A 21,557-nucleotide genomic window follows, 5' to 3' on the forward strand; every position below is an offset into this window, starting at 1 on the left:
ACACAGGCCCTGACGGACACTGCATAGAGGTAAAGCACTTCCTAAAAAATGCTTTTTTTAATTAATATTTTGTCAACAACGTAAGTTATGTCCATAACTATGAGATCTATGAAACACTCTATCCGACTCCACAGGCATATTAGTAAGTTCCCTCCGAACGTTCTCTGGGAGGGTTGTCTGAGCCATCCAGATCTGCCTCCAAGTCAACATGGCAGATGACATTGCCGCACCAACGTCACGGGTGACTTGGGAGTGAGTAGAAAGGGCAACATCTATCAAATTCATGGTGTCCCGGGGCCTCATTTATCAACAGTGTGTAGAAAGTGTTCTAAATTCTGTCTTACAAAACAAATTTTGAATGTTCCTTAGTAAAAAAAATAACGTATTTATCAAACGTGCGGACAGCGATCATACGTACATCGGTAGGTAATCAGTGTTGATAAATCCCACATGTTCTTAACCAGCAGGCTCGTTCACGTTCGGGGACAATTGCATTCAGAAACGCCTCCATTTATGGTAACAACAAACCTCTTTAAAAACAACGTGAATATATTAACCTGGCCGAAATAATACGAGAGCAAAGAAAAAAAGCTTCTTAACAGAAATGGAAGTGGATGAGGTTGAATAAAAAATGGTAATAAATAAATAGATAAATAAATATGCAGCTGAAGGATACTCCCGCTGACGCTTGTGAGAACGGCGGTCAGTGTTACGCCCCCGTTCCCTACCATGGGAATCAGAAGGGGCTACTACAGCTTGGGGAGGATGACCTCTCAGCCTGGCTCTCCAGGCCTTCTCTTCCAGAGGTAACTCCATAGCTGCTGGGCATGGGCTCTCGACACTATACAAAAGTTGAGCCTTGCCCAAACATGAAGGACACTCTCGATGACCATCACCCGGGTCCATCGCTACCCCACAAAAGCGACAAGCCTGGGGAGCCATGTTATGTTAAGGGCGATTAAAAAAAGTAACTTTTCCTGACCTGCTGCACGGGCAACAAATTATAACCCTCTTTGTACGCTGATGTACGAGCGGAAAAAACAAATTAGTACTCACACAGGAACAACCATTAATTTATAACTATTGTCTATGTCTTATTTATGTTATTAATTTTAATTTTTTATATTATTAACTTAAATTCTCGTCAAAGCGGTTTTACTTTAACTTATGGCCAATCTTGTTTGCGCACGTACAAGGGAAAGAAAAAACTCAAACGCACAGTGGAAGAACAATTGAGCTATATGTAGCCCACTTGTTTGATCAAATTTAAATCACTACTCAAATACGCGAACATATGAGGGGAAAAGAAAAAAACCCAGAACTGCACACAATTAACTTGTTTAACCAACTGAAACTAATAGTACTCCAATACTCACCCAAATGCTGACAGGCTACAGTGAAAGAACAACAGGTGAAAGCAAGTAGCCTACCTGTATTCATACAAACAGCTGGGATTAATTCAGTAACGACATGACCCCGTCTGTTACAATGAAGCAGAAATTAACACAGACCAGCTAACAATCCTCAGGGACACAGGGTTTAGTGGTTCACACTGATTTAGTGGTTCTGACATATCAAAATTTACTGGTCTCAGATGAGACGAGAAAGGCAAAGAGCTAGTGTGACTGCCCCAGATGCTTATATGCTTCGGGGCTTTCCCCCTAAGGTCAGTCACATGACTTTGTTGATATTTTGGTCTCGAAGATAGGAAGAAGGATGGCTTCATTCACAGTAACGACCGTGGTGCAGTCTGAGTGAGGTCGAAATAGATCAGCATTACCTGCTGTTCTTGAGACTTATAATCAGCATCAAAACCAACCTAAATATCATCATTATCGTCAAAACCATGGTGAGGATAACTAGGCCAGACTTGAAAATGTAAAATGTGTTTCACTGTTTAGAACAAAGTGTCCTCTCTGAATGGAGCAAACAAAGGCATGTCCAAAAAATCACAACAAAAAATAAACTTGCATACTTGTGCATAATTGCTACAGACCTCTAAACAGATGTGGATGTAGTGTCAAGTCACTGACAATACTGTACTTGTTAAAACCCTGGTTACATTACTGTTTTCATAAACATTCCCAGAACCTGTGGCTCAATTTCTCAAAACTCGTAACACAAACTAGAAAAAGAGTTGACTTCTTTGTCAAAACTCTCAAAAATCATTCACACTGCTACAATATGCTGATTACAGAGCTTCAAATAAAAACTGACGTGATCAATTTAAAACACTACCATCAAAAGTGTTCATGTATGTCTTGGCTTAATGGCCACTAAAGATGATTCTTCCATTGATAATTTACTGAAGAGGCTTGTTGCTTCTGTGTGATCTGATAGGTTACAGGTGTCTTCACATGTGCATTGCTTAATTTGAGGGACTGATTTGAGGGCCTGAAAATGTGCAAATTAGTCAAAAAAGACAACATCTTATTCACGAAACACATGCATAGGGTTAAAGGCTCCACAACTGCACTGCAGATTGTCTCTTGGTGCATTCATGAGGTATCGGACACATCTGGAAAACGAGTTTCCGAGTTGTAAAATGCACATGAACGCCTGCTCAAGTTGGAACAGCAACTCGGAAACTCGGGGTTGGTGCTTGACTTGCCGACTTGACGTCATAGTCGTCATCACATGGGGGGCAAAATATGTTTTGTTAATGTTAAGATACTTATTTATGAATTCACATATTGCACATAAACTTTTTGCTTCACTTCTTCTTCGCTTTTTTTTTGTAGTTGTTTCGACATTCAACTCGGAAACTGGGACCAACCCAAGAGCACATGAATACAGCATCTGTGCATATTTGACGGACGCACATTAAATGAGCCACTGCTTACAGCTGCATACAGTTAGAGTGGAGTAAAACGTCTGAGAGTTGGTGGTGAGTGCGCTGCAGTATTTAGAAGAGACGTCACTTGCAATCTTTCCAGTGATCAGGGAAACAACCACCTCTGTATGACTAAAATATAAGTTATCTGTATATAAAGTCTATAAATATTACTTTGACATTACTATTATTACAGTTTTTCCCCATTTTAAACACAAAAAATGGAACTATGGACATTATTCTGAAAATTTTAATCTCATGTTTCATAATATGACTCCAAGCTGCTAAACTTGGAGCACAATTAATTGGTCTCAGTCAAATATAATTCTTCACAGTTCTACACATCTTTGAACACAAATGGCATCAATACTTTCAACAACAATGCAACACCTTGATTACTAATTCATCTCACTTTATGTATATATGTTGCACCTGTGCAAACTCAATTGGAAGAACACTTCATCAAATGTCCGAGTATAAATGAGGCATCAAGTGACTTATGCAGGTGTTAGGCAAAAAGACGGGGCAACGGGAACACAGAGGAAGAGTTAAAGTAAGAGGAGGCATAGCAGGCTGCAAAGGCCATCGAGGACGGGAAGGAGGAGGAAGAAGAAGTCAAGGGCGAGCCAATATTTCCAGTGAAATACGAGCTACTTCGTTGGACCATGTAATCAATCGTGGACTAACCATGACTGAAGCTGGGCAGTAGGCAGGTCAAAACAAGGGCTTGAGCGTATGCTGTTTTGCCCTTTAAAGAGAAAGTGCCCTATTTAGAATGAATAAGTTAGCCCACAGTATAGCCAGCCAAGGATTTAAGGTCAGAAGATAGGCCTGTACGATCCAGGCCTGTGTGCTCTTTCCTCAATCCTCTCCACTGCAGCTATGAGCGTACTCTCACTTGACTCTACCTCATGTAAATTAACCCATCTAACATATAATTAAACATAATTAACACGTTACTTCAGCATCTTTTGCACTACTCACTGCACTATTATCTTATTTAGTCTTGTACATATTAGTATTTGGTTATTGTGTTTCTTGTTGATAGTCAATGTTATACCTTTGTACAAAGAGAGCACAGTTCACTGAAGTTAAAGTCCTTGTGTGTGCAAGCAAACCTGGCCAATAAAGCTGATTCTGATTCTGATATTCACAGAATTCTATATATGTAAAACCACACACATACAGTAGTAGTGTTTTTATACTGAGCATATATCATTAGAGAAGTAGAAATGTTTTAGAATTAGCACAGCTGTGTAACTAGCGGTGGAAAGATCATTTTAATTAGAGTTTGTGTTTCTTGTTTTTAAACAAAAGTATAATTTTTAGTACGTTTTATAAAATGTTGAATGTTGTGTTTGCTTTTGCGGGAGATGTGAGATTGTTGTTTGGAGGATGTGTGTTAATGCGTTGAAGAAAACCTATAACCTGTAAAAGTAGGTTTTATTTCAGTTATCTGAATCACAAGAGTCTGAAGAGATTGTTTTGTACTCTGCAAAAATGATCATGGAGTGATGTTTAATTTAAATGATGGCAATAATAAGTTTCTTCATAACCATGTACATTGTACCTCCCACTATTATTTTAATGCTAAGCTTACATTTGGAACTTTTCTTTTCATTTAACCCTTAAGCACGTTATACATTCTTGTTCATCTATATTTGATGCTCTGTTGTGTTTCTTTTATTTTGGCATTAGAATTTTCTTCAAGGTTAATCAAATCTTGTTTTATGGGTATCAAAACAAACAAACAAACAAACAAACATGTTCTCTCTCTCTATCTCACTCAATGAATTATTAAAATGGAACATAAGAAACCTGAATTTATTCTGCAGATAGAAACAGCTGTTCGGATCATCTCTACACATGTGATCACTGCTCTTCTCTTACAAACTTTGTAGGACATACAGGACAGTATTCCATTATTATGACTTACTATTACCTCATTTCGGAAGCATTTCGGTATCATTAAACTATAGAGTGGTGTGTGTGTGTGTGTGTGTGTGTGTGTGTGTGCGTGCGTGCGTGCGTGCGTGCGTGCGTGTGTGTGTGTGTGTGTGCGTGCACACGTGTTCCATGTGTGTGTGTGTCTGTGTTAGTGTGTGGCGCACACATATGGTCTTAATTATCCACGCTGTTAGAGATTCCTGAGGTTTGGGGTTTGAAACGCTGCCTGGGAGAAAGCGAGCTGACGGAGAAGAAAGACAGAGACAAAGAAGAAGAAGAATAGGGGAGGATGAAGACACAAAACACTTTGAAATCAAGAAGAAAATGAACTCAAATCCTCTTTATTTCCTTTTTATTCGGAAGTGGTAGTAGATAATGTTAATGTTTTTACGTATCTGGAATAAAGACCTGAAGTAAAGAAATGTAATTCAAATAAAGTCATGTTTTCAGATATGCTTGTGTAAAGTATTAAGTCATTTAATTTAAAGCAATATCACATTTTATAAACTTGTTTTGCTGAAGTAGCAAACATTTTATTTGTGAAGTTACTGAAGATGTAAGCACCTCAAACGTGTTCTTAAGAAACATTAGTTGAATAAGTTACTCTACAATTTTATTATTCAGAATTTAAAGTGTTTTCCTAAATTCATTGAGATTCTGCTTTTTTTTTTACTGACTGCTTAAACACCTCAGAGTTCACCTTTCTTGTCTCCATAAAAATGAAAAACACGGAATCATGACAGTTTAACCCCCTTGCAGGTCTCGTACTTCATAAGAAATACACAAATAAACCATCATACAGGAAGTGTAAAGCTTCACTGGACAGATTTGATAACAATGAGTCTTTATACAGTTTCTTGAATGCTTTTTTGAAACATATTTTGCTCTGCTGTTTCTTTTGAAGCCTCTCTACATTTGTGTTTTGTTGGGTTTAGTAAATGTATGCATTTTGTTTCATTTGCTGCAGGAATTCAATACAAAAAAAATGGATGACCCATCTCAGAGTAGCTTTATAGAATGAATGTGGCTTATAAAAAAAAAGAAGACAGAGACAGAATTGCTTCAGTGAAGGCTTTATTTGTAAGATAAGAAAAATATGCAATATAGCTGCCATTTACTGTATGTGAAAATTCAAAATGTACAAAAAATAAAAAAGCCACTAAGAAAACAAAAGTCCTCTTCTAATCTGCCCGGTCTTCTGCATTTGGCCACATGTTCTCATCCACATCACACCTGATATCTTCTCTGGCAAGGCATCTTGGAAAGAATCTTTTGGCATGCCTTATCCACCCCTGGCAGTGTTCAGCTGTATGTCTTGGCATGCAGCATCCAGGAGGGACATTCGGTCCTGTGGACGATGGTCAAAAACCTTCCATCTCCAGGCTGAGAAAAACTCCTCAATGGGGTTGAGGAAAGTGGATAAGGAAAAGGGACGTCATCCTCGGATGGGTGTCAAACCACGCTGTGACTGCACGGGAATGTTGGAATGCCACATTGTCCCATGTGATCACATATATTGGCGAGTGGTCTCACCTGTCCCCTTTCTGCCTCTGGTACCAGTCTTTTGTGCAGGTCTTCTAAAAACAGGAGAATGCAGTCAGTGTTGTACATTTACTGTTTGCAGGAGTGCACCATTGTTGGAGATTGCGGCGCACATGGTGATGTTGGCTCCTCTCTGGCCCAGCACGGTAACTGTGGGCCTTTTGCCAATTATGTTTCTTCCATGCCGACACCTTTTCGCCAAGCTAAAGCCAGCCGTGTCAACGTAGATCATTTCATGAGGGACTTGATCGGCCTCCAACTCAATGACTCTGAAATTAATCAGACACGGTGTGTGTAAATGCTTTGCTGTATACATACTGTTTGTCCTACTTTACTCGTGGTGTATAGAATAGTTTACTGCAAAATACACTATGTATAGTACAGTAATGACTGTGTTGCATAACCTTACCTGGACGTAATGGCAACAGAGTTATTTGATGCGCTCACCGTTCCTTTCAAAAGGAACTTTGTATAGTTGTTTCATTCTGACTCTGTGTTTAGCTAGAGTCCGAGAAATGGATGTCATGCTGATTGCTCCTAAAGACAAGGTTGTCCTCTACAACGTTGGATTGAATGTCCTTCAGTTTAATTTTATTGTCAGCAATCACCATGTTGTCAGTGGCAAGTTCCTGTTCTTCATTTAGGAGCTTTCCTCTGCCCCCTGAGGGAGGTATAGATGTTGAATCCTTAGAGAGACAAAATACAGTTGCATATTAGAGACCAGAGGCATACAGTTACTGTAATACATGGTAAAATGATTTACACTTTGCAGTAGGAGAAGCCATTATACAATATCCTACCTGTTGGTTTCTCGAAAATTCCGGACAATGGATGCCACTGTATCCTGGCTGAGATTTGGCTGTACGCGTTCACCAGCCTCTCTGTATGATAGCCCATTGCTTATGGCTCTTATTTCATCAGTTACCCTAGCTCTGGCCCTTCTTTGAGCGCCACCACACATTCTAACTCCTCTCCCTCTACCTACTCCTCGTCCAGGCATTCCTCTACCTTAACCTTGTTACACTCCATTCCCTTGTCCTGGTCCTTGTCTTCCTCTCCCTCGTGCAGGCATTTTCTTACATTCTTTGTGTTGCTCTATATTGTTCCTTTTCCACACAAGATCAGCCCAAAGAGGTCATTTTTTATACCATATGGTCATGCAATTGAAAGAACCTCCACACCTGAGTTTGTTTCCGAGATGGGAATCAGCTGTGATTGATCTATTTGCATAACTTCAATCAGGATTTTCTCAGTATTTGGGAAAAAATAGAGGGGATATATTTGTGTTCAATCTATGATATGAACAGCTTTTCACTTTTACTTTATCCTATAGGTTAGGTTTAGAACATGATGTCATCTGCCCTGACATACAGTGTGAAAGCATTTGTAAAATTTGCAGTAAAAATCCATTGTTTAGGTCTTGGTTGAGCTTGTGTGTAAAATAAGTTTAAGAAGCATTTTAAATGTGTGTTAGGCATTTTGTGTCAATGCAACAAGAAATGTGTTAATTGTATAGCCTACACAGACAGATGTTGTCATAACTGTTACGAGTTAAAGAAATTTGTTAAAAGTATTGAAAAAATTGTCATAGCAATCTTAAAAAAAAAACTGTAATAGACCATTAATCCAAAGCCATGCTCCTGTGAGGTCAATCTCAGGGAGGTAGGCTCAAATGTTGTTATCATGTTGTACAGTTTTATTTCAGGTTGAATTGAGATTCTTGCAAAATCTTCATTTTATAGCTTCACAAATTTAAAAAAATCAAGTACAAAGCCGGTACATTATTCTAGATATTAATTGTTCATTTTGAACAAATTTATCAAAGCCTGAGGTCAAAACTCACTGCATAATTTTACTCTTAAAAACGTCATATTAACAGTTGAGGTCTCTCTTCAAACTCCACTGTAATTTTCAAGGTTCAGTGTCTTCGGTGTCATCGATCTGATAGCTAACAGGTTATCAAACATGTTTTCAATATCAAATGTGGTCTGATCTCTCTTTTCAGTGATTCTCATGAAACGAGAAAATAGTTGTAAGAATCTCAAAGCTTATGTGACTTAATAAAACAGTACGATATGATAACAGTATTTGAGGATGATGTCACAGGAACATGTGACATCCATCAATATGGTCTATTGATTGATTCTTTTTTTTTAATAGTCATATTAAAATGTTCATCAAAAAAGTTTCCCTTTCATTCGTACATTCAGCAACCAGATTATCCCAAACAGTTACTTCTGTTTTACTGCTGCTGACTGAAACAACCTTCTAGAGCAACTCTGTAAGTTTTTGGACTGAGAAGTAATATTTAACATAAATCAAAAATATTTTATTGATCATACAGGAGTATGTCAGCACTGATAAAGTGTCATGACAATGTTCCAAAAAAACTCAGATGACAGGATTTCATTGCTTGCATTTTTTCCAAAAAAAGTATGCTCTGTTTGTGAACAACTATTAAATATGTACTTTTCTGAATAACCACAATATCCATGGCTTATATAACAAAAAAGAACCAACACTTGGTTCCTCTTCTTTTTCTTTTTGTTGTTGCAGCAGCCTCTTGATGATGAAATGGACCTTTAGGCTGAAACACTGTTTCCTGTCCGTCTCTGACCCTTCGCTTGTAGGAGAAGTCGACATGTTAATCTGCAGTTATTTATAAAAATGACAAGGATGAAAAGTTTGTGCAGGGTTACATGGGTAAAACATATCATAAACACACTTTGAAGGACATACATTGACTCAGTTTTCTCAGCTGACGTGACATGTGTGACATGTGTCACGTGTTGGCTGCACTGCAATAAAATGTTTCATGATGTTCACACGACTGATGTCTCAGCAGCAGATAACAGTTGTTTGTGCTCCAGCTGTATCTTTTCTGAACACAACAGCTGCTGTCTGGACATGTTTGTGTGTCTGTATATGTCCATCACCACAGCTCAGGAATGTCTCAGATAAAAACCTTGATTAAGACTGTAAGTATTTTATTTAACTCTTCAATTTCATAAATCTGTCATTCAGTTAAACTTTTTGTTAAAGAACAGGTTCACAAGAGAAATTTAAATTCAACAAACTTATTTTTGCACATTGTTTTATCCTGGAAAGCTTCTACTAGTAGGACTTATGAACCTTCAGCATGAGCAATATCAAGAAACTATTCATGCTAACAGATCTTTGAGGCTGTACTCACCTTGACTCTGGTTCCAAGCCAAACCACACAGACGCCTCATTGGTCAGCGGGTATCATCACTCACACAAGAGGCATGTTCTCACTCCAAACTCAACTTTAATAGCAGCTTTGTTAGAGATCCAAAGAGTCGAAATACAAGTCTGTAGGACTTGCATCAGTTCTGGGCTCTTCCCTTGAGCTTATTATTTGAATGTGATTTTGATGGCAGGTAACACGTAAGAGGTAAATCTGGTTGGGTTGGTGATTGGGGCGGATTAAGTTTAAAGCTTGATTTAAAAACAAAAAAAAAGCAATCACTAAGATTTCCCCTTCAGTTCATCTTTCAGCAACATTTTCTATTTTCTGCAGTTGAAAGACTTCCTGAATCACGAGCTGTTGCAATGAGGCAGAAAGCTCTTACATTGTGTTTCTGTGGCACTTAAAAGTCACATATTATACTCCAGTTTTAATTTAGTCTCAGAGCTCCCCAAAACATGTCTGTGAAGTTAACTGTTAAAAATCCACTCTGTTCTTCCTTCTCGTTCCATGCCCAATTGTTCACAGTGAGGAGACAGACTCAGAGGGCAGAACACACATCTAGCTGTGAGAGTGTCAACCACCTGGGGGAGGGGCTACTGCCCTTATGATGTCACAAAGAGAAAATCTCCAAACGGCCTGTTTGAGCACACATTTTCTGAAAAGTGGAGCAGGCAAAAGATGGAGAGGATGGACTTTTCTCCTAATTGGGGGGTTTTTAGACCGACTTGGGTCACATATAAGTGTTAGAAAAACATGGTAATGTGTATTTTGCATAATAAGTAACCTTTAAACAATAACTTATTTTTTGTAAAAGGAATTATTCATTGGTTTTTATAAATATCATGTGAAACAGCAGAAAAACAACTCGAAACAACTTAATTTGTGCTCAGAAATGTATTAAAATTCACACAATGATGTTTTCTGGCTCAATTTTATAATCTGTTATCAAAAGGTAGAAATCACATGAATTCTGACTTTTACCTCAGAATGTGGAGCAAAGAACCTGAACCACATCAGACTGAAGTGCAGGTAATAAAGCAAACACAAAAAGATTCAAAAGCATTATCCTAGTAAACCAGTTGGCTTTTGTCCTGCTCAAAGACTTTTGTTGAGGTTCCTTTAATAAAAGGAAATTTTATACAGCACGAAATAGGCAATTCATCAAGTTATGTAATTACTTTAACTAATTATGAAAAAAACAATGACACAACAGGAAAAATATTTTTTTAATGAAATTTAGGAAGCTTAGAGAAAATATTTTTTTGAAAAGATATTCAAAATGAATCTTAAAAAACAGCTTATACATGTATTGCATAGAAAAATACATGATTGGAAGTTCACAGTGTTAATAATGAACAGTATTACAAAACTTTAAAACAATGATACAAAAAAGTGTGTTCACTGCTCATCGTGTTTTTTTTTTTGGATTTATATTGTTTCATGAAAAACATAATAAAGCACAACATTTTAGATATACATTTTGGCCTTTGAATCCATCTTACATTCATCCAACTCTTAGTAAACCATCCTTCTTTCTATTGTCCAGCAGGGGGCGTCCCCACTGGTTGTAAAGCAAAAAAACAAAAACAGTCTGAAGTAAGTCTATGATAAAATGAAGCCTTTTCCTAATATCCTAATACCCTAATATCCAAATCTTCCCAAATATAGCATGATTTTCATTAGTAAATTATGGTCAAATAAAGCTCAACATTAACCGTCAACTTTTTCTGCAGCTCTGGCTCCGGAAGTTAATTTTCCCATCCAATCCTCCTTTGACATTTCACAATATCCTAATATCAAGGGATTGAAGGCTGGAACCAAGTCAATCAGCTACCTCAATACTTGTGACTAGCATTTGATTCAGTGTAAAAAACTATTGGAAAACTGATAAAAGGGCAAATGTATAAGACTGTGTAAATTATTTTTTCCAGAGTCTGTTGCGAATGATAGCTCTCCTTCTTAAATGTAACTTTTTTGTTGTTATAGGGTTTAAACTGTTCATCCAAGAGTTGTTATATCTTGTAGTTTCTGTTGTCTGAATATATAAACTACATTTACTGCAGCATGACAAGGTTATCTGTACAACTTTAATTAGCTAAATGTGGCTAATCTGTTTGAGCTCTATAGACTACAAAGCAGAGGAGGAGTAAGGATTCATGTTTCATATCCAAGTTAGACTGAATGATGATGATAAAGGCAGCAGCAGCAGCATTAGCTATGAACTCATGATGTGTCCCAGTTTAGAGGCTGTAATACTCACAGACTTTATACAACATGACTAGTAATACAAATTACTAACCAGAACTAGTGATGAATTACCAGGAGGAGACACCAGGGGGAGATGCAGTAATCATCCAGAGCGGAGTGAATCAGGATTGGTCAAGTTAACCAATGGTTATCAATGCAGCAGAGTACCATCGTGTCCCATGTCACTCTCTTCATGTTTTGATTCCCATGAGTTCTGTTTCTTTAGACGTACACTTTTCTGGTGCTTTCTGCCCATTCACCAGTTCGTAGCCTCCCTTACAGCCTGCCTGTGGCTCCTGAACCCTGCGTCTCCTGCGCAGGACCACCACTGTCAGCAGGAAGCAGAGCAGCCCCCCACACACAAAGACCAGCTGCAGACCCAGAAACCTGCAAAACACACACACACACACACACACACACACACACACACACACACACACACACACACACGTGTTATACATGGTATAATGACAGTAAGACATCTTTAAGACATCTTTGATAGTTTGCTTTAAATGAGCTGCAATTTTAATATTATCACGTTGTTTGTTTTTATTATTTATTTTATTTTTTCATTTTTTACTTCCATTTCTTTAAAATTGTAATACATGATTTTGTTTGTAATTGTTACATTGTTTACAATCTTATTTTGTTAAGCATTTTAGACTACATCTTTACATGAAAGGTACTTTATCAATGAACGTATAAGGTATTAGACTGGTATTATTATGTTTAACTGATGGCGTTTGATTTAATCTATTTTAATGTTGTCATTTTTAATGTATATTGTCTGGATGCCTTTGAACTGTGAATTAGTATCACTGTAATGTGTTGTTTTTATCTTCGGAATACCCAATATCCCTTCTGCACAAAAAATGTACCTTCTTAGGTGCAAAAGTTTCTCTGAAACTTAAATATAATGGTCTTTATATGTAAGAACTTTCTGCTGTAAAATCATGAAGGCTTTTTTTTGCATTTTTGACAATTGTATACAACCTTATCTTTAAGACTGAACTCTGAAACCTTTTATTTTTTTCTCCCTCATTTGAAACATCTTCCTTTGTATGTTGATATGATTGAATATTATTATTTTATAGTATCTTATAATAATATATTTCCTACAATAAGACATTTGAGTCCATGTTGTTTTAAAGGGAAGATTCCCTCAAATAAATAAATGCACTACATTCTTTAATGGATACATTTTCTCAACTTCTGCCAAAGCAATAAAAAAGTGCCAGTGTAAGCAAACACAGGAAAAGTGTATTTATTTCACTCAGTTTGACTTCCAATTTCAGAGAACATCATTATCTGTGATCTAATTTGGTTCTTTTCATTTGGTTTGAATCTTGTTTTCAATACGTGGAAATCTTCAGACTGTGGTTGTGACACTTGTTACACCTGTAAACAGTTAACTCAGTGTGTTCCTTATTAATGGATTGTTTCTGAATGGCTCACCTCTGTCTGAAGCTGTCCAAGTTGAAGTAGAGACAGTAAGTCTGTTTGCCGCACTTTTTGCCCCACAGGAGGCAGGTGGTGTCGATGACACTACCATACAACACTGGTCCGGGCATGAACGCTACAAACACACACAAACAAACACTCACATTAAGGATGGATGAAAGAATGATAGATATTTATATTAAGTGGTTTGTATGTTTTGTTTTAAAACCACGGTAAAAGAGAGTATTGAGATTTTTGAAAACTAAACTACTTGACTCACCGAGTACTCTGAACAACATGTACTGAACTCCCACTGCGAAAGACTTGTCCTCAGCTGGCACTGTCCTGATGAAGATACAGACAGATTAAGTGTTTATTTACTGTGTACAGTCATCAGTGTGTGTGTGTGTGTGTGTGTGTGTGTGTGTGTGTGTGTGTCACATGAAGTAATATTATTATCAAAAACATTACAAGTAAATGTTTTATTACTTTTCTGTATTTTTAAAATGATCAGAAAGAGAAGTCCACACTTGGCCAGTTTAGAATGATAGTCCCCTGTTAGTAAGGTACATGTGTATGTATGTATGTGTGTGTGTGCGTATGTGTGTGTGTGTGTGTGTGCGTGTGTGTGCGTGTATGCATGCGTGCGTGTGTTAACATGGTCTGAGGGGGGAGCTGCAGCTGTCCAACACAGCTCACGATGAAGTAAATTAACACCAAAACAGCATTCATTCTGTCAGATTCTAACACAGTGACTTGATTTACATATTCTAAGATTCAGCATGACTACTTTTCCATAAAAAAGTGTCCATTAAAGCACTTACAAATCTGCTTAAACTTGCCTTTTTAGTTTTCGAACTAATCCGATGATGTTTGTCTTGACATTTGTAGCCAGAAGCTTTTTAACAGCAAAATTTTAATTCCGTAGCTTTAAAAAGTTGTATAGGAAGAAAAAAAAGCTTTGAGCATTCTATGTGGGAAAATAACTGGCATAAAGATTGAGTTTGTAAAGTTTTGTCTATGTAAAAAGTTTTGTAGCTGTAAAAAACATTTTTGCATGTGTGAGAAAGTTTTACACATGCAGATATAATTGGCCCATTTTAAAACACATTTTGTAGTTGTAGAGAACTTTTCTCTGTATTTCTTTATTTGAACGTGTGCAGTAATAATTTCATTAGTGAGGTTTCGCGAAGTTGCAGAGATGGATACACAAAAGTCCTCTCCTAACCCCAACCTATTCACACATTCACAAGATATTTCTACAGCTACGTATCTTTTTTACATATTCGTAAAATTTTACAATCTCAAAGTCTTCATGGCTTTTATTTGTGTCATGATTTGTTCTTGTTCAGTTTTATGTCTTGTAATTTTATTGTTTAAATGTCATTTCCTGTTTTATTTTGTATTGTTCATCTCTCTTGTGTATTCTTCTGTTCATATTTCTGGTACAAGTTTTAAAACATTATGTAGCCTATATGTATATCTCATAAAATCATACTTAGGCTATTTTGGATGAATGTTGATTTATGAGTGGACAGGAATGTGATGGTTTCACTTTTGTTTATGCCTTGTATTTCAATTCCTTGTGGTGATTGGGATTATTTCACTGGTAAGAAGGCACAGGGGAAAGTTTTATAGATGCGCTTTTTGTAGTCCATTTTCTGAACATTGTAGTTTCACCACGGCAGACCCACGTCATTAAGCTCCGCCGGCCCGTCGCATTTAATTACGTCACCTAGTGGAAATGTGGTCGGATTGTCAGAGCAACGCGATCGCCTCTCCCTAAGTCCTTTATGAATTCTCCTAACATCTTTCCTTAACCTCATGACGTTTTCCCCCGGAATGAGAAATAGGTTGCGCTAAAGTGACTGACGGAGAAGGGGATGACTTATTTCACTCTCTCTTTGTGAAATGATAAAGTGCACATGAAGTGAATACAAATTGTTTCCTGGAACTCTTTCATTCCCATCTGGATTTTAGTTTAACGTTATGCAACATTTAAAAACACACATGACTTCTTATGTAAGCAGAGTTTCTATTTGTAATTATGTCACTAATCCAAGGTGAAAACACTACAGACCAGTGTAAAAGTGAAACTAGTTTAAGACTTAAGTATGAGAAGAAAAATGTTATGCTTTCAATCTGAAGAGATTCAAAGATGTGTGTTAAAAGGATACTCTATGACACGATACAATATGATATGATAGAGATGACCCCTAGTCACAAAATCAGCAGAATACCAGTCTCACAGTTGAACACAAGCATCATTTCTTTTTTATGACAGCCTGCCATATTCTCTGCCATGAAAAAAAGCCAACAACAATCCTGACTCTTATGCACGGCCCTCCACAAAGAAATCATGGTTTGACAAACACTGACACTGATAGCTTCCAATTAGTGCGAAGTTAAGGTAAAGTGGATAGTGAAAGGGGATAGGAGGGACAATTAGGATGCACCCCTCGTGTTTGTCTTTTCTTAAGTGTATCCTGTCTTATTTTGAAATTACTGCCTTTATGTCATGTCTTGTTTAAACTGTTGGCCTCGCCCATGTTCTGTTTTTATTTCTGAGACCATTCTGTTGTGTTTCCTGTTTTATTTTGTAGTTCTTGTCCCCAGTGTTTTTGTCTTATCTTACTTCCTGCTTTGTCTGGTTTCCCTCCATTTTAATTGCCTTCATTGTCCTCAGCTGTGCCTTGTTAGGCTCACCTGTGTCTAATTCCCCAGATAGTCTCTGTGTGTTCCTTCCTGTCTCTGTGTCTGATCACATGCCTTCCTAGCCCCGGTGTTTCTTTGTTGTTTCTCCTTTTTAACTTTGATAATGGAACTTGTTGGACTTTTGAGAAGTCAGCCTTATTTCACCTTTTACCTTTTTGGTAAAATACTTTTTCATTAAACTTCATTCGGGTCCTTTATGAATTATAATATTGCAGGTCAAAACTGGTGGAATGGTAGGCCATTAAACCTATACAATTTATTTTCATTAAGATGCAATCCAGCAGAAGAAAAGCGACTTTCAAACAGCTCAAAATTAAGTAGGCTATAATGTTACAATGTTACAATTCACTTAGCAGATGCTTTTATCCAAAGTGACGTACATCAGAGAGTAAGTACAACAGTAATCCATTCATACACCACCACCGAAGCAGCGGGAGCAATGCAGGGTTTAAGTGTCTTGCCCAAGGACACATCAGACATGTTGCTCAGCGGGGGATTGAACCCTCGACCTACTGGTCGAGAGGTGATGACTCTACCTACTGAGCCACAGCCACCTATAATAACATAATAGGCTCATATAGCCTAGATTTAAAGTTAACTTCATTCAGAGTCTATTTGAATGTGCATTAACTTTATCCCCAACATAATGCTGTATTCACACACATAGGCTAAATGTCCTCTCACCTTTATCCCGTTTAGTTTATTAATAAACCCTATTAAATTAACATCTCCCAACGTTAATGTAGCCTAGGCTCTATTTCCCTGAGGAGTAGCCTAAAGCAGCCACTTCATAACGAGGCTCGACTAAAAGACACGCCATGTTCGATAAAATAGTTTGTCTTATACGCTGTAGTAGGCTATGGTCACCCTAACATATCATATTAAAAGAACCTGGATTTTTCTTCAGACAACCGGTGAATCTTCACTAACACGGCGTGATACGAGACTGAATGAAAGCATGAGGAAATGAAACGGCGTTTCTGGCTCTGAAAGAGGGCGGAGACCTAGAGAAACTCTGGGTTCACTGAAGAAAACCTGCACTCGACCAGGTTAAGGTTCACTTACTCAGTTACCATAGTAACTGACTCAGAGGTAAAGTAACCTCACCCTCTGAAACGGGCTGGAGTGACCCCTCTTTCTCGGGTTTGAGTGACCTCCCACTCTGACACTTAATACTCAGAGTTACATTTTAGGGTTAACTTACTCAGAGTTTACACAAAACCTTCTTTCAGAAACGGGCCCCTGATAAACTGTGACAGCTGACTATTTTATACACATGTGGCTGATTAGAGAATGAGAAATAGGTTGCGCTAAAGTGACTGACGGAGAAGGGGATGACTTATTTCACTCTCTCTTTGTGAAATGATAAAGTGCACATGAAGTGAATACAAATTGTTTCCTGGAACTCTTTCATTCCCATCTGGATTTTAGTTTAACGTTATGCAACATTTAAAAACACACATGACTTCTTATGTAAGCAGAGTTTCTATTTGTAATTCTGTCACTAATCCAAGGTGAAAACACTACAGACCAGTGTAAAAGTGAAACTAGTTTAAGACTTAAGTATGAGAAGAGGCTTCAATCTGAAGAGATTCAAAGATGTGTGTTAAAAGGATACTCTATGACACGATACAATATGATATGATAGAGATGACCCCTAGTCACAAAATCAGCAGAATACCAGTCTCACAGTTGAACACAAGCATCATTTCTTTTTTATGACAGCCTGCCATATTCTCTGCCATGAAAAAAAGCCAACAACAATCCTGACTCTTATGCACGGCCCTCCACAAAGAAATCATGGTTTGACAAACATTGACACTGATAGCTTCCAATTAGTGCTAACATGTTTATAAAATAATGTTAGTATTTGACTAAGTTTAAAAACTGGAGCTCAGACTTAGCCAGTCTGTTAGTACAATAAAGGGATAAAGATTAACAGATTAATTGTCTGATATTTACATGGAAGAAGCTTCCAAAAAGCTCCAACAGCACAAACACAGCCCAGAGGTAAAAATTCAGTAAATTAATTAGTTGAGTTGACAACTAGCAGACTCTGAACAGCACCCACCTGTCATTCAAAAAGGCCACGCCCCTTATTCTACATCACATTAAGCCATAATATAATTGAAACAATGGTAAGTTCTATAAAAATTCTGGATATACAGTTGTCCTGAATAGAGAAATGTGCTTTAAAGAACAAAACTGTTTTTGTACCGGGCTGTAAACATGTTTATTCCTGCTTTAAAGTTTGATATTTAACATGTGGCTCTATGAAGATTGGCTCACTATAGGAGACAGCCTCAAGTGGACACACGAGGAACTGCAGTTTGTAGCATTTCATTATTTTTTCAGACTTGGAGGCAGTTGCTTGGTTTAAATCTTGATACAGACTCTCTTGATGATCGCTTGCAGTAAAGCTGATCACATCCATTGTTCTCTGTTAGCATGACAACCAAACAGATACACCAAGCAGCACATCAGTAAACTTTGTGTTGTATCTAAATCTTGTCAGTGTCTTTCTTACCTAAGGATCATCATGTAGGAGGGCGTCTGAGAGAAGGAGGCGACGAAGGCAGTGAGGCCAATCAGAACCATGAAGGGAAGGAGGAGGTGGGAGCATCCACTGCCGCAGGTCCCCGGGGAGGCGTAGCCGAGACCGCCGACACACCGACACCCGGTGTAATTCTGATCAAACACACACACACACACACACACACACACTCTCACTGTAAACATTCTGCTATGTATTATTCAGGAAAAGGAGCAAAAATATAGTTTGTCCTGAGGATAGATTTACAGGAAATGTCTGGTGTGTTTGTAGACCGTGATGTAACAGCTGTTTGTGGTTGAAAAAAATGTCATCATTATTCTAATCATCATATTTCTGTAAGAATCCTTTCTGTACTGTTGTCAGACACTTTTAATAACAATCAGAGCCTGTCAATGATAAAAACAACAACCTTTAGTTTAAGATTTCCCCAAGGACCAGGTTACAGTCATTACAGCCTGTTTCACTGCTGCAAGCGAGACTGTAGTTAATCAAAAGAACTTGCCTTCTTTGAGTGCACGCAGATACGCACATTGGCTGACCTTAATTTATAAGGCTCTTTTAGACTTGATTCCTCCATAATTGTGTGCTTTATTGCGGAGAACAAGCAGTCGCTATGCCTTGCGTTCTTGTACCACACTTGTTCTATCTGTTCCTCGGGTAAGGACTGAATTAGGAAAAAGAGCTTTCAGCTTTGCTGCCCCCTCGGCATGGAATACTCTACAGACTGAACTAAAACTCCCTGAACTTATTCCACTTGGAGCTTTCCGTTCTATCCTTAGTGACAGACAGCGTGAGACCATTGAACAATGCCTGTGTTTTTAAAATCTTAAATTGTTGTTTTATTGTTGTGTCACAGCTCCCGCACTTTCTTTTTTATTGAAAAGACTATGTTGTTAATCTATACTGTCACTTCATTTTAACTGTTCTTATGACATGTGCTGCTGACCTCTTGGCCAGGTCAACCCTGTGAAAGAGATACTGATCTCAATGGGTTCTAAGGATTGTTTTCCTCAGAAGTCATTTAGAGCCATTTTTCCCTCACTTGCATTGGGGCATTCATTGTAGTCACTTTATTTCCAGTGAAGGAGGTTGGGTTAGGGGTGTGTAAACAATTACTTGACTTTTCTCTGGAAGTTAAATCATGAGAGGAAAATGTCATAAAGCTGAGGAATGTCTGGTTTTCATTCTATCAGACTCTTAAGACAACATCTTACTTTACTTCATAGCTTTAGTGCATTTTTTTTATAGACATTCTAGTTTCCTGGAATTTAAATCCTCATGATTTAATAAAACAACTTCCTTTCTTTAGCATTATACTTTTAGGCCACATCTAAAATGAAAAGAAGAACATTATAATTCACATAACATTTCTGTTCCCGTTTGAATTGAATGGATTTCAAAATATTTGTGAAACGGCAGTTTGAGCATCTCCACTCTCTGAAAATTAGCATCCTGGGTTTTTCTTTTTAAGTGCATCTTAAATAAAAAAAACATTAACGCTACAGCACAACTTTCAAACCTACAAAAATCTTTCAGGCGAGCATATTCTAGGGATATGAAGCAAATGAAAATACTTCAAGAAATTAAATAAAAAACAAGAATGGAAGTGTTGGTACTGACAAACTATTTCTGAAGCAGCGTTTTAAGGGTTAAGTTTTGGAATGGGGAGTCATTCTGAGCGGGACTGGATGTGAGTGTGAGGTATAATTTGAAAAGGCTTTTATCAACTCGTTAGGCGATTTGATTTGTTACCCTAAGAGGGCGGGGCTTAGCAACCACGAACAACCAGGTTAGAAAAACAGAGTGCACCAAAGCTGCTAATTTTTGGTGTACCCGCCCACATGAAGACCACAGTGGGTTTCACCAGGACATACATAAATGTGATATAATATCTATGTGAGTCGTTTCATTACCACAAAGTTGTGGTACTTTACTGTAGGGAAGCTCTGTATTTTTAACTCCAAAGCTTTAATGGGAGATTTTCATTTATTTTCTCTTTTTTCATTTGACAACCCTTCAGATTTATCTAGTGACCTGTTGAGGTGTCCAGCCCTTAGGTTTGAAAAATAGTGGCCTGTAAAAAAAATATTCAAGCAGTCTCCACCTGGAGCAGCTGCACAACCACCACCTTTAGTTTTATACTTTAATAACACTTAATATGTTTTTTGTGAACTCCACAACTCCAGTTTGCAGCAGCTGTCAGACGCGCTGTGCAGCAAGTTTTATTTGGCATCCAGATTTGCTTCCCTGTGTTTCTTTTTAATGCTTTCTGTTTTCACTTAAGACCACTGACACATAAATAGATCTTAGGGGAAAGTTGGAATGCACATAAAACAGGAATAGGGTGTGATTGTTGGAGAGACAGTGAGAAGAAGACTGGAAAAAGTGTAATTCATATCGGACAGAGCCAAAGAAAAGAAGATGATCAGAGTCTCTGCAGCTTTGATGAAACAAAAGGGTATTTAGACAAGCATATATATTATCTAATTTATGAAGAATGATGATAACTCAGTGGGGATTCACTCAGAATGGATTGCCGCCGCTAACAGCTAAATCAATTGCACATCATTTGCTCTCCCGCTATCTGCTCCATCTCAAGGTCTAATTCACAAGCTTATTAGCTAATGGTATTCAAGCAGAAACATGTTTCATATTGTCCTGCTCTGTGCAGTTTGCTCGCTTCCTGTGTGCTCTCAACTTGAGGGAGCTCACTCTATCTGCCTGTAGATAATAAAATGCAGAAATGTGATACAAGATTCACTGTTTAAAAAGCTTCTAAGGTCCTGTGTAACATGTGGAAGAATTGTGTACATATACTGTATGTCTGACAGGCTAGCCCCAGGCTGATTTAACCTCGGTTTCATACATCATAGAAATATTTAAAGACATATTTTTTCGGTCAAAAAAAATCAATTTTTTTTTCTGGAACACTGGAAAGTTTGGGCATGGAAGCTCTTTTAAAAACTGCAAGGAAGTCACCACAAATTCCACTGACTACACGTGCTTTCAGCACTGCTGTTTGTGAATTGCACGCTTTTTGCAATGAGGCCAATTTTCATATAGAAGGA

General features: G+C 37.8%; 1 protein-coding gene across 2 annotated transcripts in view; it reads right to left on the bottom strand.

Annotated features, from left to right (window-relative positions):
- Window positions 1–10,412: 10,412 nt before the first annotated feature.
- The window catches only part of slco2b1 (solute carrier organic anion transporter family, member 2B1), a 35,898-nt gene continuing 24,753 nt past the window's right edge, over window positions 10,413–21,557 (bottom strand). For both annotated transcript variants that reach the window (XM_061055697.1, XM_061055698.1), the window contains 4 exons: window positions 18,463–18,623; window positions 13,501–13,565; window positions 13,236–13,356; window positions 10,413–12,167 (listed from right to left, as the gene is read on the bottom strand). In XM_061055697.1, the coding sequence (XP_060911680.1) occupies window positions 11,972–12,167; window positions 13,236–13,356; window positions 13,501–13,565; window positions 18,463–18,623 (543 nt within the window). In that variant the 3' untranslated portion in view covers window positions 10,413–11,971. The remainder of the gene's footprint in view (window positions 12,168–13,235; window positions 13,357–13,500; window positions 13,566–18,462; window positions 18,624–21,557) is intronic.

This window comes from Labrus mixtus, chromosome 14, assembly GCF_963584025.1.
Source record: "Labrus mixtus chromosome 14, fLabMix1.1, whole genome shotgun sequence".
Taxonomy (NCBI): domain Eukaryota; kingdom Metazoa; phylum Chordata; class Actinopteri; order Labriformes; family Labridae; genus Labrus; species Labrus mixtus.